The sequence below is a fragment of the Nematolebias whitei genome, chromosome 18, assembly GCF_014905685.2.
Source record: "Nematolebias whitei isolate Nwh7 chromosome 18, NemWhi1, whole genome shotgun sequence".
NCBI lineage: Eukaryota > Metazoa > Chordata > Actinopteri > Cyprinodontiformes > Rivulidae > Nematolebias > Nematolebias whitei.
Window position 1 is genome coordinate 16246324 of NC_056515.1, and position 19311 is coordinate 16265634.

At 42.2% G+C, this 19311-nt stretch overlaps 1 protein-coding gene across 1 annotated transcript in view; it reads left to right on the plus strand.

Annotated features, from left to right (window-relative positions):
- LOC119425024 (calcium/calmodulin-dependent protein kinase type II subunit beta) overlaps positions 1 to 17018 on the plus strand; it is a gene marked incomplete at its 5' end in the record, with an annotated part of 28748 nt that extends 11730 nt beyond the window's left edge. The window contains 7 exon segments of the mRNA XM_037692546.1: positions 3328 to 3396; positions 6888 to 6932; positions 7409 to 7457; positions 13633 to 13708; positions 14872 to 14966; positions 15059 to 15310; positions 16317 to 17018. Of these exon segments, the coding sequence (XP_037548474.1) occupies positions 3328 to 3396; positions 6888 to 6932; positions 7409 to 7457; positions 13633 to 13708; positions 14872 to 14966; positions 15059 to 15294 (570 nt within the window).
- Between the last annotated feature and the right edge of the window lie 2293 nt (positions 17019 to 19311).

Sequence of the window (19311 nt, forward strand, 5' to 3'; positions counted from 1 at the left end):
TGGGCAAGACCTCATTGCCCCCGATGTGTGTTCCATGAATGTGATAAAGCTCTGATTATTTTTTGTAAATATATAGTAGAGTGCTGTATGAATGGATAAATGAGGACACAGATTACGTTCATCCTTTATTTCTACAGGTTAGTCTCATTGAGCCTCGAGGACTCATTTACAAGAGAGACCTGATTTTAACAAGAGTGATGACAACAGTAAACAGTCATAAAAAAGCATATAAACTGAAAAAATTAATGAAAGAAAATGATGTTTAAAAACGAAACAAAGACAGCTACATTATAAAGCGATGTAAAATACTAAAAACAGGAACATGTCTGCATTGGTTTTGCCAGGTACTTAACAGGGTTTTAAAGCCACTTAGAGAGGTCAAGGTCGAGAGCTTCAGATGTTTTTTGTAAGATATTCCAGGAAACAGGAGCGGAGTAGGAGAAGACCCTTTTGCCTAGTTCAGTCCTCACTGAGGGAACACTGCAGGTAATAATGTCCTGAGAGCGCACGCTGTAGCTGCACTCACACAGAGACATGTAGGAGGAGATGTATGAAGGCAGCAGACCAAGAAGTGATTTAAAGATGAAAATGTACCAGTGAGAGAGTCTGCATGAAGTTAATGATGACCAGTTAACCAGTGAATACTGGGTGCAGTGGTGGGTACGATTGTTACAGCCAGTTATGAATCTTAGTGCACCATGATAGACAGCATCCAACATCTGCAGGTGCTTGTAGGAGCTTTGAGGATAAATTGATAATATAGAAAGGTGCATTTACCACCTCTAATACTGGGTCTGCTCAAGCATCTCCTCCACCCAGCCAGCCTTGACAGACTTGTTCAGAGGAGCAGGAACTCTACTCCCAAAAACCCTAAAGACCTTCTGTCCACTTAATCTTTTACACGTGCATGTTAAAATACTAATGGTGCAGGTTAATGGTTGCATGATACTGCTTTTTCCTCCTCAAGTAATCTGAAACCATTTTCCTCTTTTACTGTTTTAATGCTCTCTTTGAAATATACAGGAAGTGCTTTTACACTTTATTTAATTTTTTTTACCAGCTCAGATTTGACCTTTCAGAGACTGAGAGTTCTGCTGAGAAGTGTCTGCATCATGCCTGCACTTTATGCTGATTTAGAACCTGAACACTTTTCTCTGAGTGCTTAGAAAACAGAGTTATTGTGCATGCATGTGTGCGTGCGTGCGTGCGTGCGTGCGTGCGTGCGTGCGTGCGTGCGTGTGTGTGTGTGCGTGTGTGTGTTTTGTCCTAAATGCTGTCTGTCTTTGGTTTTTTGTGTTTGTCAGAACATGTTAGAGGGGTTTAGTCATGCAGCTTGATGTTTCTTCACATCTGGCTGATGTTGCAGAGGTGAACAGCTGCTGTCGGGTTAATTCAACACCATCTAAATAGTGTAGGGTGATATGGGGCTGGATATATATTGTTAATTATCAGTTATGAGTTAAGCTCATAAGATATGCATTTATTATGCAAATAACTTCATTTTGTGGGCACCACCTCTCTTTCAGAGGAAAAATCAGTCTCTATTTAACCCCAAATTAATGTAAACTGAAATGTGAGTTCTTTTCTCGTGTTTAAACGGTATCAAATCAGTTAATACATACAGATGTGCCAAAATAAGCACAAATTCAGTTGATTTTTATGTATTTTATTATAAAAATAATAATCTGTGATATATATGATGAAGAATATGCATAACAAAATTAACTGAATAACAAATAGCTTTGTATCAATGGTCTAATTGATTATTCAAATTAGTGAAACTTAAAAGGCAGATTTTGGACTGGTTCTGTTTGTGAAGTAGTTTAAAATTGTGTCTGAAGTGAGTTAGGACCACCCACTCCTGAGGTGGACCAAAGTCAATCTATAACACACAGACAGTTAAGTTTCACTTTTCATCACTTCTTCACATCTACGACGTCTTCCACCACACACTTCACTGAGGCTTCGTCTTGGAAGACTTCACGGGAGTTTGGAGAGAAAACTCCAGAGAGAAACACGCTTCTGCACAGAGAACTGGAGAGAAGAAACCCAGTTTCTGCACTGAACTCAGAGAGGAGAGAAGCATCCTTTCTGCAGACGTCTCAGGACGAGAGAAAGACACAGAACCTGACCAAACCAGACCCATCACACCGCAGGAGTGGTAAATTCAAGCTGACTTCAGAGCCAGTGGCTGGACCTTCGTCCCTCCAACCGATGACAGGTGAACTTTGAGGAAAAATCAGCCTCTCAGTCACCGGAGCATCTGCGGCCTTGCTGGTATCATTAGCAGCTGTTGGAAACATGCTCTGACATCTCATTCTGGTAGGACAAAGACCCTTCAATGCCTTTCTGGTGAACCTACATCACAACTGCAAACCTAGCTCACTGTCATGTTTTTATAAAGGTCTCTTAAATAAATCTATAGTCCCTTTCTCTGCCTTAAAAGTCACTCTTCTTTTAAAAGAGGAAAAATAAGACAAATGATTATCTTAAAGAGAGATTACTTAAAACACACATTTTCGTGAATAGACATTCAGGTATAAAACAAAACAGAAACGACATCTTGGAATTAATAACATGCACTGTTTCACCAAAAGACGTTGCTGTCCATCTCCTGAAAAGGAATGTCATTAAACGAAGGGTTCTTATGGTGTTATCTTCATGGGAAACCATTCTGGGAGGAATACTCCTTCTCGATAAAGGACGATATCAAAATAGCGAGTTTGAATGTTTCAAAAAAACTTTGAGGTCAGTTGAACCAAAACTCTCATTCAAACGATCTGTCCGTTTCATGGGAAACGAGTTCATGTTGGCAGTGAAGTTAACACAGTGACAGTTTTTTTAATTACATTTACATTAGTTCAACTGAGAAGTTTGTGGGCTGAGTTGAACACCTGCAAAACAATGTCTGTTTGTTCCCAAGGGAATAGATGAATCTTCATTTTAACAGTTTCAAACACAAAAACACATGAATGCTGTTTGTTTGAGATGAGGTGAACTGTTTCTGAGGTGGTGTTCCCCTACAATAGCATTTATAGCCACTGCAAGTAAATAAAAAGGAAACGGCTCAGACTGAGGAGTGTGAACTCCTTTTCCTTCACAGAGAAATGACGCACAGTTCTTGTTTTCTAAATGGTTATTTATGCAGCCAGATGTTTGTGAAAACCTTTTTTGAATGATGTTTGTTCTCAGTGTTTGATGTGATTTACGCGTTCTTCCATCCATTTGACCCTCCATTACAGAATATGTTTTGTTCACAGTAACCACCCACCTCACAGCAGATTGTTTCTGAGTACTAACACACGCCACTTTGTGTTTCCGGCACAGCCCCAGACAAACAGCTCGAGAAACAGCATAGTCACCAGTCCCAAAGGCAACGTCCCCTCTGCTGCACTGGTACGCAGCTCTGTGTCCGTCTGTCTGTCCAAACCACATTCAAAGTGCAGAGAGTGTGGGTGTGTGAGTGTGAAAGTGAGTAGGAAGTGTCTGTGTGTAGTATTTGCAAGTCGTAATCTTTTTTTGGCCATGAGTTTATGAAATGTCATGATTTTGAATTGCAGCTAATCTAACAGCTGATCCAGGTTTTGCTGGCTGCAGTCATCACCAAGAGATTTTACAAGAATCAGTAAAAAGGACCATGGGTTTGATGGGTCTAAACAAATCAGTAACAAGAGACAGAGGCAGGAAGCTAACGGGCTCACGTGTCATAACTTCATCTGGTTCAGCCTCCGTCATGGTGACTGATCTGTAATGGATGCTCACTGGTCATCCAGTGACTCTCCCTCAGTGTCTGGACTTTGGCGAGGCAGAGGAGGGACGTCCATCTTGTCAACTTTAGGTTCAAGGTTCTTTATTGTCATCTGCATCACATGTGGTACATGAGGTGGAACGAAACTGTGTACACAGGGTCCCAGTTACATCCAAAAATAGCAAAATTATAAAGTATAAAAATAAATGGTATACAAGGATCTAAGATACATACTAAGCACTGATAGTGTAAAATATCATGGTATATTCACCAAAGTTCATGTTCAGTAATCCAGGTGTAAAATCCAACAATGTTCAGTCAGGTCATCTGGATGGTTTTTCTTTTTTAAGCTGAGACGTTTTGTCCTTCATCCAAAGGACTTCTTCGATCTGAGGAGCCACCAAACAAAACGGATTCCCACAAACAGCATACTCCATAGAAAAAAACAGTTTGCTGGCGCTGAGAGGGCCTCCAGGGCCTCCAGGGCCCGCCCTCTCCCCCTTCAACTCCTCTGAGACAGTCATGACTAAGTGGTGCAAAACACTCCTGGTGGCTCGTCAGATCGAAGAAGTCCTTTGGATGAAGGAAGAAACGTCTCCGCTTAAAAAATAAACCGTCCAGATGACCTGAATGAATGTTGTTGTATATTAAACAGCAGCCTGAACATGAGTCTGTAGTGAGCAGATGGTTATGAATGAATTCAGCAGCATGACATCAGCAGCATGAATAATCAGCAGCAGAAATAAGTCACAAATCTCCAATGAAAGTGTCAATACAGTGATTATCCTGGTTAGAGATTCATGAGTCTAACAGCTTCAGGGTAGAAGCTGTTCCTCAGTCTAGTGGTTCTACACTTAATGCTCTTCAACCTCCTTCCTGAGGGGAGTGGGGCAAAAAGTGTGTGTGCTGGGTGAGTGGGGTCCTTCTTGATGCAGGTGGTCCTCTTCCTGCATCTGGAGGTGTAGATGTCTGTGATGGTGGGGAGACTGACTCCAACATCTTCTGTGCAGCCTTCACCACTCTCTGCAAAGCTTTTCTTTTTGCAGCTGTGCAGCCTCCATGCCACACATTGATGCTGGAGCACAGGATGCTCTCCACTGCACACCTGTAGAAGGAGGTGAGGACTGAGCTTCTCAGAACAGCTCGTCTCAGCCGCCTGAGGAAGTAGAGTCTCTGATGAGCTTTCTTGATCAGGCTGGTGGTGTTGTTGCTCCAGCTGAGGTTGTCATTCAGGTGCACACCCAAGTACTTGTAGCTGGAGACCACTTCCACCACAGAGTCTGTAACAAGCAGAAGAGAGGCTGACCGTGTCAACAGGCACTGGGAGTGGTGCAGAGGTGTCCGATGTAACCCTCTCATTATTAGAATCAGGCTCAGATCAGGTCAGGCAGGGCAGGAGTATCTGGCCAAACCCTCTTGGAGTCTGGATCAAGCAGAAGAGAAGTATCTGTCAGGTCCCGCTTAGATTCTGGAACAGTAACTTGGCAAGAGGCATCATTCAAGAGCCCGTCCAACTGAAAAACCCAAACAGTGATGTAGTCCAGAGTGTTTCTAGTAAAGGGTGAACATAGTCATGTGTCCTCTCCATTAAAGAGGTCAATACATCTGGGCCAGATGTGGGCCAAATGTGACATGGCTCATGCTTGGTACCAATTTGTCCCACAAATGACCCAGAACTGGTTCAGATGCGGCAGTACGGTGGCGCAACTGGCAGAGCTGCTGCCTCTCAGCGAGCAGGTCCTTGGTTCAAACCCCGGTCCAGGGACCTTTCTGGGTGGAGTTTGCATGTTCTCTCTGTGCATGCGTGGGTTTTCTCCGGGTACTCCAGTTTCCTCCCGCAGACCAAAAACATGCATGTTAGGCTGATTGGTAACTCTAAATTGTCTCTAGGTGAGAGAGAGAGTGAATGGTTGTTTGTCTCGTTTGTCTCTATGTGGCCCTGTGATGGACTTGCGACCTGTCCAGGGTGTACCCCGCCCCTCGCACAGTGATTGCTGGACATGGGCACCAGCGACCCCCGTGACCCAAAATGGAATAAACGGGTAAAGATAATGGATGGATGGATGGTTCAGATGCACGTCAGCACAAGTTTTTAGTCAGGCAAAAGAAGAAACACACTAAATCAAAATTCATGAATTTAAAATGCTTAAAAAATTACATAGAAAAATATATTTTAATTTAAACTCAGACAAGAATATGCATTTAAAACATTTTTTTATTGTTTTTAATTGCAATTATTTACTAAAACCTTTCCACTAACATAAAATGCATTTTGCATGGGAAATAAGATGCAAGGAAACAAAAAGTAAACAAAGCCAGTTTAAAAACAAGTTAGAAAAATGGTTTTTAGAATGGCATGACATCAGTGGAAGAGATAATATTTAATGCTTTTAGAAGAAAACGTGTGAACAAATGGACCAACAAAATTCATCAGTATTTTGTGGATCTTTAAAACTGAGTATTTTGGTGCATTTGTATTCACAAGCTCTCAAGTTATTACACTTCTTCTACTAGAACATTTTTATAGAGGTGTTGTTGTCATACTTTAGCACCCCCTGGTGGTAAACTTTGCTTTGGAAAGGACTTCTTTCATTCAACCTTTATTTATACAGGTTAATCCCACTGAGCCTCTGGGACTTATTTACAAGAGAGACCTGATTTTAACATTATCCTTAAACTTTCTGACAGCAGGAAGGCCACAGAACCGTGTTTAACACAAAGCTGCGTTCCCTTGCACCTGCGGGCGTGGAGCCCTAAAACAGAGCAGTTTTATTGAGGTTCAACAGATGTTCTGCTGCGAGAACATTGTTTGTATGCTCTTTTTTTTAATTGGGTATTTTTTTAGTCAATTTAAAGCCACCTGCCTTAACAAGAATTACAGGACTTGCAGTTTTCCTTCATGTACTGGAGAAAAGCTTGTCTGTTTAGTTTAATTGCATTGCTGGGTTTATTTTGACTTGGTTTCATCCTTGTTGTGAATCCTCTGTGTTTGGAAACGTCAATCTTCTCGTTACACAAACTGATCTTTGCTGATCCTCCACTACTTTACTCGTTTAGTCATAAAACCTTTCCCTCATTTGTTTTTAGTCACTCCCTCTTTCTGTTTTCTCCTCCTTCTTTCTGTCCATTCTCCTTCCAGGAGCCACAGACTACTGTAATCCATAATCCAGTAGATGGGATCAAGGTAAATCCTCCTCCTATTCTCCCATCTCTTCAACTTTTTTCACCCTTTCCTTCCTTCATCATCCTCGTCTTCACTCTGCGTCTCTACCCTTGCAGCCTCAGCTGTGCGGTTTATTGAATCTGTTTGTGTTTATATGTGTATTTATGCATGGGAGAGATAAAGTGTGTTGGTCTGGTCACTTGTGTGTTTTCTTGCTTTCTGCTGCCCCTCTGTGTTCAGAGAAATGGAGCTGTGGTGTGACCACTGGCTGAGGACCCCGTGTATGACTGACTCACATTCTCTGTCAGGCTGTGATGAACGTTGTCACTCTGTAGACAGGATTGTGTAGCTGTTGTGTTCTTGGTAACACTGTGAACACAGAGCAGCGACGGCAGACAGCTGTTGTGCATATGTGTGCATGCTTTCACGAAGGGGCACAGCTGAGTGTGTTTCCACAGGTTCTGCGTGACCAACACATTGTTTTCTGTCCGTTTCAGGAATCGTCCGACAGCAGCAACACCACTATTGAAGATGAAGATGTGAAAGGTAAAGGTCACAGCCACCTCCTGATTTGAAAACAAATCGAATGCTGGTACTGAGTAACCTTTAGCTAAAAAATATCAAAATGAATAAATGTCAGGAATGCATATCACCCGCCACCTTTCTGAGTGTTACACTAAGATCGTGTTGCAGAATGCTCAGTGGACTGTACGTATGTATCACCTTTCTGCCTAATCCAGATACTCAAAGCTCGTTACAACAATCTGTCATTAACACATTCATACAGCACTCTATTAGATCTTTACAAAGATTAATCAGTGATTTACCACATTCATGCACTGATGAGACACACATCGGAGGCAATGTGGGGTTCAGTGTCTTGCCCAGGGACCCTTCAGCATGTGACTGCTGGAGGAATCGAACCCCCAACTCTCACATTGGAGGACGGCTGCTCACAGCTGCCCCAAAAATGAAGTTGTAGCTGTTTTGATCAAACTATGAAAATAACATGTTATTTCATGTGACATGACTTGCAGAGTAATGTTTTTGAATGACTCTCAGCTACCACCACACCAAACTGTAGGTCAGTATTTGTAAAATTCACTGAGTCAGCTTGCTGAGGCAGCCATCTTGAATTGCACAGACTCTGAAAGTTAATCCTTTTTACATGTACGTCCAATCATAACTTGCAGCTTTCGTTCAGATTTGTCCAACAGTTCATGAGATATTTTAGTAACACACACTAATAAGTGAGTCTAAAAAAGTTAAAGATGGTCCTCTGGACATTCAAAAAACAAAACAAAGCAAAACAAGAAAAAAGGTAGAAACTTTTCGTCTTTCATCCAAAAGACTTCCCCCCGCTCTGGTTCTCCCTGGATTGTTTGGATCTTTTGATCGAGGTTCCTGGTTGTGATGGCCAGCCCTTTGGCTGGGGTGGCTGCCGGGTTCTGGCGGGGGGTCGGCTGTGGTTGTGTGTGTGTGTGTGTGGTCATTGGTGGTGCATGGCAGTGGTCGGGGGCGTGGCTTCACTTCGACAGGGTGCTGGCTGGTCGGCCTGATGTGACATTCACGGTGGGGTGTGCTGTGTGTGTGGGGGGTGGTGCATGGGTGGCATGCCGGGGCCTCTCCGGGACTGTGGTGTGGGGCTTTAGGGATGCATTGGTGTGCTGGGCCAGCCTTCCTCAGCTGCTGCTCCCTGCTGCTCTGGCCCCCGGCCTGGGGCCGGCTTGTGGTCGCTGTCAGGCAGTTGGGGCGCATGGACGGCCTGACAGAGGCTCTGTCGGGCTGTCTCTGTGTGCCTGTTTGTCTCAGGTTGGGTTTTAGGTGGTCCCCTCTCTTGGACCAGTTTTGGCCCCCCATTTGGTGTGTCGTGCTCCCCTATGGTGGTGGGCCCCCCTGCCGCCGGTGCATTGGTGGCTCTCAGCAGCTGGGGCTGGGTGGTGGGGTGTGTGTGAGCCCGCCCTGGTGACTGCCTGCGGGGGCCTGGGTGCCCTGGCTCTGTCAGGCCTCTGTTGGGGGGTGGTATGACCTGGGGACTTGGGGCTTGGTGTCCATGACCAGATCTACTCTGCAGGGGCGGGTTGCTGGCGGGGCCTGTGGACTTGTCGCTGCAGCCTCCTGGGGTTTCTGCATTGTGGTTGCTGAGGATCACCTGGGGCTTCCCTTTGCCTATCTCTCTGGGGGGTGCGGGTGTCCCTGTTGGGGGACTCCCGGAGTTCCGGGCTTGGGGACCCCTGTGTATCTTTAGTTCCGGTCTTCCCTGTGTCACCTTCGTGTCCTGTGGGGACGGGTTTATGGGTCCCCACATCCACTGTTGAACATTTTTATGGAGAAACTTTATAGTGACAAACGCTCACACAGGTGTTTAGATTCAGGTGTTTATCAGATTCACACTCAGTTGGGTTGTGGTAGCCACTAAATATATCTTGTATTACCATGTACTGTATAAAATACTTTCTAATGATGTTTGTTACGTCCCCATGTCTAGGGTATCAGGGGTGTAACATAAAATGTGTCTAGAAAAAAGATGTAGTTGATTGATTTTTAAAAAGTAGGTTTATTACAACAACAAAAAATGTTCCACAGACAAATACTCTTTGACCCAACAAAAATATACTAAAGTGGGTCAAATGCTGCTGCAACAATTAAATAAAAACCAAACAAGTCAGTCTAGTCCAGACTCAAAACAACCCAAACAAAACAACATTAAAGGTTCACCAAAAACTTTCCAAGTACAAGTGGAATCACCCCGTCAAACTCAGAATCATGCTGCTAAGCTGAGCAGAAAGGGATCAGGAGTACATAATACTCTAAAGTTGCCCAAACAGTCCTCAAAAAAGTTACAACAACCAAAAATGGGAGTCAGCTGTACAAAACTTCTGTCTAAAACTGTCCCCAAAACAATCCTCAAAAGGATACAACAAAGTAGGGATCAGCTGCACAAAAACCTCTACCTAAAGCTGCCCCCATTGAAGGAATGATCCCAGGAGCCTTTAATAGGGTGCAGGTGGACCTCATCATCATCTGATTGGTGTGGCAATCTCCTGCTGGTCCAATGGGGTTGCTGTTCTGCAGCCTCATGGCAGCCAATCAGCTGAGTGTGCTGCCACACCTGAATCTGCATTAAAAAAAAAAGAGACTACACAGACTCTAGAGGCCAGGGGCCGTAACATGTTATAAGTATCATTATATAAGTTGTTTGTTGTTTTTTTTTGTTTTGTTTTTTTCCGCAGGTCTACAGGCAGACTTTAATGATGTTGATTTGTGTTCTATTCATCCCTCTCTCTCTCTCCTCTATTCCTATCTCCTTCTTTACATTTTAACTCTTCTCTCACTTGTTCTTCTCTGCTTTCAGGAAGGCCCAGTTAGGATATCCACATTGTGTGGGTGACCCACACAGACCAGTATTTGCAGTTTGACTCCCATCACCCTTTGGAGTACAAGTTAGGAGTCATCAGGACTCTGTACCACAGAGCAGACAGCGTCCCCACTAGCTCAGGAGCCAGGCAGAAGGAGAAATCCCACACAAGACAGGCTCTAGAGCAATGTGGATATCCTAACTGGGCCTTCCTAAAAGCAGAGAAGAAACCCAAACAGGACTCCAGTCGGCCATCAGGTGAAAAGGAGGAACCCAGACCCAGACCAGTGGTCATTCCATATGTTGAGGGAGTATCAGAGAAACTGAGACGTTTATTTTCTAAACATAACGTCCCAGTGGCTTTTAAACCCCAAAATACATTACGGCAAAGACTGGTTCATCCCAAAGATCCAGTCCCCCGGCACAAACAGAGTAATGTTGTGTATGCTGTTCAGTGTCAGGAGGGCTGTGATCAGTCTTACATCGGGGAAACTAAACAGCCACTGGCCAAAAGGATGGACCAGCACAGAAGATCAACATCATCAGGCCAGGACTCTGTGGTCTACACTCATCTCCAGGCCAGCGGTCACTCTTTCAGGGATGAGGATGTGCACATCCTGGACAGAGAGGAACAATGGTTTGAGAGAGGAGTAAAGGAGGCCATCTTTGTGAAAAGAAATCGTCCATCATTAAACAGGTGTGGAGGCCTCCGGGTTCAACTGTCCCCCTCTTACAATGCTGTGATTGCTAGTATCACTCAGCCCTCTGTGAACAGTAAACAGCCATCAATGTGCTAATGATCCATTGTTAGGCTGGTGGTCCTTCTTGAGCATGTGATCAGCTGGTTTTGGTTGTCAGCAGCAAAACTGGTTGATCCACTCTGAGAAGGTGCTATTTAAGAGACTGAGCTGAAAACAGCATCTCAGACTGAGGAAGTCTCTTGGATGAGAGACGAAACGTTTCTAGATTTTTTTGCTTTGTTTTGTTTTTTGTTTTTTTGAATGTCCAGAGGACCAGATTGAACTTTTTTGGACTTCCTGATGTAAGTTTCTTAGGGAAAAACAGAGTGCAGTTTTGCTCACACTATTTCATAAAATATCAAAACAAAATGTTCTACAAAAACATGTCACATCATCTAATAGGAATCAAAAGTATTTCCTTTGATAAAGGGCGTCTGTGGCTGAGTTAGAGCAGTCGTCCTCCAATGCAAGAGTTGGGGGTTCGAATCCACCAGCAGTCACATGTTGAAGCGTCCCTGGGCAAGACACTGAATCTCTCATAGCCTCTGATGTGTGTCCCATCAGTGGATGAATGTGATAAATCACTGATTAGTTTCTTTAGAATGATTTGTTCAATTAGCTTTGTAGAGATCTAGTATAGAGCTGTATGAACGGGTAAATGAGGCACAGATTGTTGTAAAGAGCTTTGAGTATTTCTATAAGATAGAAAGGCGTTACATAAGTACAGTCCATTAATTTACCATAAAAAACTTGAATCAAGGCTGAAGCCCACGAAGGTTTCTGTTTTTGTTTTGTTTTTTACTGTAAGTTTATTTCAATAAGTTGCATGAAAATATGCACTCAGAGGTCTTTTGGTTGTGTTCTCTCTAAACATTTATGAGGATGTCAGTAAAAGCTTTATTGTTTCAAAGTTGGTTCTTACTGTAAATTATTAATTATCCATACACATTGAAGGGGCTCACATCGGTCTCCAGAGTTTAGTGTTTAAATGTTACAACAGGAGGTATAAGCAAAAAATAAATTTATTCACAAATAAATGCATAAAAATTAATTAATTAATTAATAGATAAATTAATAAATAAATTTAAAAAATAATAAATGTATAAATAAATACATAATAAATAAATGTATAAATAAATACATACATAAAAAATAAACAAATGCATGAATAAATAAATGAATACATAAGTAAATAAATAAATACCTAAAATACTAAATTAATAAATATATAAATAAACAAATAAATAAATGCATTAAAGCATGAAATAAATAACAAATAACTGCATTAAAATACATAAATACATGATGCACAAATAAATAAATAAATAAATAAATAAATAAAAGTCACCTCTTTAAAAGAGATTGGTCCTTTGTCCTAACGTGTAAAAATAAAATGCATGCACTCGTTCATTTCACATGATTTTAACCAACACAACTTTGTATTTTATTCCTATATCACCCAATGAATTGTTTTGTTTTATTTCAGCTGTATTTCAAACTCTTTTTGCAGCTCTTGACAAATTGTATTTGCAGAGATAAAAGACAAAACTGGCTTATTTGGTTGTAACGTTGTGAGACTCCTGCTCTGGATCAGCAGCTCGCGTGGGTGAGGGTTTAGCACTCCACAAGTTAATCATGAGTCCTGGTCGTGGATTTTAGTCTTTTCACCAGTTGTTGGGCCCGAGTGTCTTCAACTCGCTGACCTCAAACTCTTAAAAGAGATGAAGCTTGTTTAAAAACTGAAACCAAGACTAAAGCTGCCATTCGAACAGGCAGACGGGTCTAAAGGAAACATTTATCAGCTTGTTTACACTTTCTTTCTTTTTTTAAATAACTTTTTAAAATTATTTTAGCTAAACAAAATACTGAAAATGTATGCTTGTGTGTGTGCAGCCTTTGGGCTTCAGAAATATTTAATACTTTAAGCAGCTTAAGATGATGATTATCTGCACTTACTTTGAGGGCTGTCCGAGCCTTACAGTATACAGATATAATAAAACCAGGACATGTAAAACTCTGCTGGGGGTCGTTAGGTGTCTACGTGGTTGTTTTTAAAGTGAAACGTCTCTTTAATCACGTTAAAGAGACGTTTAGTTTGAGATGTTTATATTTTCATGATGGTTGACATGAATCTGTTAGACTGAAAAACATCTATAGAGATGTATTTATGATCAAAAAAGGCACACGAGCAAAATGAACAGGATATAGAGAGGGGGAGGGAATGATGGGGTGGGAGGGAGGAAACGAGACAGTCTGATCGAGTTAAGACCTCCTGTCTGTGTGGAGAGAAAGTATCTGTTAAAGTCTTCTGAAGGACTGAGACAGAAGACTTCGTCACGATGATGAGGTCAAGCAGCCTCGTATGGAAACAGATCTGATGGATGATAAATCGAGGTAGAGGCACCTAGACAGATGATGGGGGGTATGAACACTTTAGTTTCTGTTTGACATCCCACTGAGGAGATCAGAACAGAAGAGCAAGACTTGAGTCGAATTACCAGCTCTCGTGATTCTGAAGTTCAATCTCGGATGGTTGTGATGAAGTTTTTTCCTCCTGTGACTTGGTGATGATTATCACTTTGGGATTTGATCACATCTTTCTCATGGTGTTTCTTCTCAACAGCTCGCAAGCAGGAGATAATAAAGATCACGGAGCAGCTTATCGAAGCTGTCAACAATGGAGACTTTGAGGCCTACGCGTGAGTTCACCACTTATCTTTCATTTCACATGAGACTTCAACCAGCAGCAGGAAACGTAAAGTGGATGTCAATCAGCCAGAACCATTCATCTGACTGGCATCCAAATGTGTTGTATTAATAGATTCAAGAGCGATTTCAGTCATTGTTCCAGCTGCTGCTCCCCTCTCTACTCACCATATAATTAGGAATAATGCAGTCTGAGTGTGTGTGTGGTGTGTGTGTGTGTGGGGGGGTGGGGGTGGGGGGGTTAAGGGCTGGAAAATGTTCACATCAGTGGAAGTCCATTTCCATAAAGACATGAAATAACAACAACAAATTATGCAGGACAAAAAGAAAACTTTCTTACTACAAGCTCAACAATTCTTTAGTACTGTATTTTTCGCTGTATAAGTCTTGTTTTTTTTTTTTGGGGGGGGGGGGGGGTTGCATAATTTGCATGCCCTGTAACTTATAGGCCGAAGCAATGTATTAATGGATTTTCCCCCATATTTATAAACCAATTTTTGGCTGAGCTATGACCATTTTCATTCATTTTGACTGAAAATATTGACCACTACTATTTTCAACCACTCGATGGCAGCAGAGTAGTAAGACTCTAATGACAAAATCTGAGAGAATTAGAGGATACAAAAAGAATAGATGTGAGATGGAAATTATGATCAAATTAAACGATACAGTGATGAGAGATTTTAAGAAAGTAGAAGCTACAATTAGATGAGAAGGATATGAGATGAGGAAATATGTTGTGATGAAATATGTTAGATGAGAATAGGCAGTATGAGCTAAAAGGATATGAAATGTGACTAGACTATATAAGATGATAAAATATGAGGAATTTAAATAATATGATTAGATGATAAGATATGAGGTTGAATATATAAGATACAGTACATCAAGATGAGAAGGTTAAAAACAAATGACATAAGAATCTATGAGAAGACACATGAAGGTACTATAACATTTGATTCTAGATTAAAATAAGATAAAATTTAGGATCTACTACAATATAATTTTATGGTGTCTATTTAACAACATACAATTGTTAAAGACATCACTGGTTTCTATTAAATGTGGTCAAGGAGATTAGAAAATGTTTGAAACACAATAAAAGTTAAATGTGTTATATTTACATTCATTCTGACTTGGACCTACTCCCTTTCAGGAAGATCTGTGACCCTGGTCTCACCTCATTTGAGCCTGAGGGTCTGGGGAACCTGGTGGAAGGCATGGACTTTCATAGATTTTACTTTGACAATCGTAAGTGCACAGTTTCACCTGTTCTCGTGGTTCATACTGAATGTCATGTTAACACCTACATCCTAACATGGCGCTTACCTTTCACCCTTCAGTCCTTTCTAAAAACAGCAAACCCATCCACACCACCATCCTCAACCCTCATGTGCACATGGTCGGAGATGACGCGGCCTGCATTGCATACATTCGCCTGACGCAGTTTATGGACAGCCAGGGTCAACCCCGCTCCAGCCAATCAGAAGAGACCAGAGTATGGCACCGCAGAGACAGCCGGTGGCAAAACGTCCATTTCCACTGTTCAGGGGCCCCCGCTGCACCGCTGCAGGGCTGAGGTACAACAACAACAGGTACAACGCATGCAAAGAAACACTTTTACAGGTTGGCACGCTAATACCTACTGTATACCCAGACAAAGTGTTTGCTAATTTAACTGTTGATCAGGGAACATCAAAATTCCCATAAAGTCTAATTCATTATGGATTCTCACGGGGGCTGAGATGGTGTAGAGGCAGGGCAGCTGACTCAGGACCCAAAAGTCCCAGGTTCAATCCCCAGTCATTGCACATCTCATGGTGTTTCTGAGCAGCACAGCTCATCCCCAGGTGCCCCCAATAGCTGTCCACTGCACCACCTGGTGGTGGATGGGCTAAATGCAGAGAGCCAATTTCACCATTGTGTGGAAACATACAATGATGACAACACATGACACATTATTATTATTATTATTATTATTATTACATGTACACTGAAGAAATCAGCTGCAGATTTTTCATATGCAGCACCCCTGTCTTTAGGGACAAGGGCTTATAGAACAAAATGTAACATTTTCTTGAGATATAGCTACTACTAAGACTCCTCATTTTGTAGCTTTAGTTTATTTTTAGTTTACGCTGTGGTGTGCTGGGGCAGCAGGGTGAAGAAAGCTGATGCCAAAAGACTTGATCAACTCATCAAGAGAGCTGGTTCAGTTCTGGGAGTGGACCTGCAGTCTCTGACAGAGGTGTCTGAGCAGAGGATGCTGAGGAAACTGCTCCAGATCCTGAACAACACGTCACACCCCCTGCATGACACCCTGGACTCTTACCGCAGCACCTTCAGTTGTTGACTGAGTCCACCGAGGTGCTCCACAGAACAACACAGGAAGTCCTTCAAACTTTTCAACTCCTCCCCCTTTCTACACGTAGGACAATAAAATGAATCCTGTATTACAATAAACACTAATGTTTCTGTCTGCGCCTGTCTACATCAGCAAAGAGGTCCACAACAGCTACTACCACTCACACACGGTGATAAAAACATTATTAAATACTACGAATGTGTTTAAATGTGTTTGTTGTTGTTTTGTTTTTAAAGGCAGCATTTGGAAGTGGAGCGTAGCTGAAGTCGATGATCTGACAAAGTGGTCATCAGCGTGGAGAGAGGGGCGCAGGTGGATGGAGGGTCGGCTTTCAGGATTTAGGAACGACGGGTCGTCCTCCGGCCCTCGGCACACCCACCCACCTTGCTCTTCTCTTTCTGCAGCCACAGCAGACGGTCACACCAACATCACATCAGCTGCAGCAAGGAGACCCCCGTCAGCCCCCCTCTGTGGCTGCACCTGACCAACAAACACCTTCGCTTGATTCTGTCAGCCTCGTGCGCACCACTTTCCTCTTCGTGCTCGTCCTTCTCTGCAAATCTAAAGTTGAAATCTTAGTGTTTCCATGGTTGCAGTTTATTGTTGTGCTCTTTTACCTGTACAGTAAATTTATTAACAATTTAAACCTTTTTTATGATGAGCATGAGTCTTACCTGTGTTGCTTATCTTACCTGTGGGTATTTTGCATGACTAAAGCTGCTTGTGTGAGACAATCAGAACCACAAGTCTCACTGGTAGAGAGTTGGTGGAATTAATTACTGTTTTGTTTGATTATTTTATTGGCTGGGTTTTTTTAATCCTTTTTTTCTGGAGTGTTGTGGCGTCCATGTGCTCCTGACCGCTCAGAGCTGATCTGTGACACAGTAAAAATCATGCAGCATGCTAAGATGTTTCTGCCTTTAAAGATTCTTTGTGTGCCCAACATTACTACTATACCTACTGAAACTATGAAACTGGTATGACGACAGTATCCTGCAGCTTATGTACCTTTGTTTACAGTGTTCTTGTGGTGATTTACTTGCATGATATCCAGTTAATGCATTGCTAAGTTGGATGTTTTATTGTGCATTCTGATCAATTTTTTCTCTTTTTTTGGACTGAACTGCTGGTGAGCTTTACTCTGTCATACCAACACTGTTTATGTGTAAACAATATGATGCGTTTGGTGACGTTGAAGAGGATCACAAAGGCCTTTTTGACTCATCGCTGGCTTCAGATCAGATTTAAGATGGCTGTTTATTGTTTCATAAACAAAAGAAAAACAAAATGTGTCACTTCTAGTGGTTTTTTTTTTATGATTTATAAAATGTTTGTAAAATGTCTTCAATATCACAAACCCATGGGTCTCCGGAACACCTCACCAGGGAGGTGTCCAGGAGGCATCCTAACCAGATGCCCGAGCCACCTCAACTGGCTCCTCTCGATGTGGAGAAGCAGCGGCTCTACTCTGAGTCCCTCCCAGATGACCGAGCTTCTCACCCTGTCTCTAAGGGAGAGTCCAGACACCCTGCGGAGAAAACTCATTTCGGCCGCTTGTATCCGTGATCTCGTTCTTTCGGTCACAACCCAAACTCATGACCATAGATGAGGGTACGAACGTAGAACGACCGGTAAATTGTGAGCTTCGCCTGTTTACTCAGCTCTCTCTTCACCATGACAGACCGGTACAGCGCCAACTTCAGTGCCAACGCTGCACCTATCCGCCTATCAATCTCACGCTCCATCTTTCCCTCCTTCATGAACAAGAGACAATTTATGGTATGGTATAAAAAGTTTATTCATTTTAAAAAACAAAACAATTGCATAAACTATATAAAAAAATACAAGAGATTTAAAATGAAAGGCAGCAGAAAGAAGAAAAAATCTTATTATATCTGCCCCTTTTTCCAAACAATTAGTTCAATCATAATAATCTTCAAGTAACAGAACAAAATGAAGAACTCTGTCAAATTTTTCTAAAATTTGGAGTTACCAGTCAGTCTAACATGTATGTTTTTGGTCTGTGGGAGGAAACCGGAGCACCCAGAGAAAACCCACACATGCACGGAGAGAACATGCAAACTCCACCCAGAAAGGCCCCCAGGACTGGGATTTGAACCAAGGACCTGCTTGCTCTACCAGTTGCGCCACCGTGCTGCCTATGTGCATCAATTCAGTTTTTTCCAATTCAGTTTATTTATATAGCAGAAACATTCACATACATAGAAAAGCCAATTAGTAAAGTTCTCTATCTAAGGAAGCAGCAGACGAGTTGAATCTTCACTTTGTCACAGTCTCCCATCTTGAGCAAGCACAGTGGCAACAGTGGAAAGGAAAAACTCCCTTTTAACAGGAAGAAACCTCCAGCAGAACCAGGATCAGGACAAGCGGCCATCTGCTTTGACCGGCTGGTTTGAGAGGACAGGAAGGAGAGACAGACGAACACAGAATGGGAGGTCCAGATATAGGTGCAGGTGTATCTGAAAAACAAAAAACACATGTTAAGGATAGAAAAAATAATTACTAATACAAAATAGGTCGAGCAGAGTAAGTAAAGAAAAGCGTAGTGAAAAAATGTGGTCAGTTGTTTCCTCCAGCAGTCTAAGCCTATAGCAGCATAACTAAGGGACAGTTCAGGAAACCCAAGCCGACCCTAACTATAGGATTTTAAGCCTAGTTTTAAAACTGGATAATGTTTCAGCCTCACGGACAGAAACTGGAAGTTGGTTCCACAAGAGAGGAGCCTGATAACTGAAAGATCTGCCTCACATTCTGGTTTTGGAAACTCTAGGAGTTGAGTTGACTCCAAAAGTTAATCAGATATAGATGTACATTACTTAATGAGGGTTTCATTCAAGCCAGCACAGTGAGGATTTTTATTTTAACTCTTGTGTGAAAAGGTGGCATGCATTAAGTGAAATAAGTTCATTTTGACAGAGTTTTGAGCACTGTTTACCACATAAAATCGGTTTGAGCTCAGTAAGCACAACCAGAAATAATGCCTGAGGTACACTGGATTATAAGGTTCACTGTCGATTTTTAAGAAAATTCAAGGATTTTAAGTGCACCTTGTAGTCCAAAAAATGCAGTATTTAAAGAACGTTTTAAAAAGGCACTCCTTTTTATCGAGCTGGTCATGAGTCACGTTTCAGGAAATATTTATTCTGCATTTGGGGCGGCTGTGGCTGAGTGGTTAGAGCAGTCGTCCTCCAATGCGAGAGTTGGGGGTTC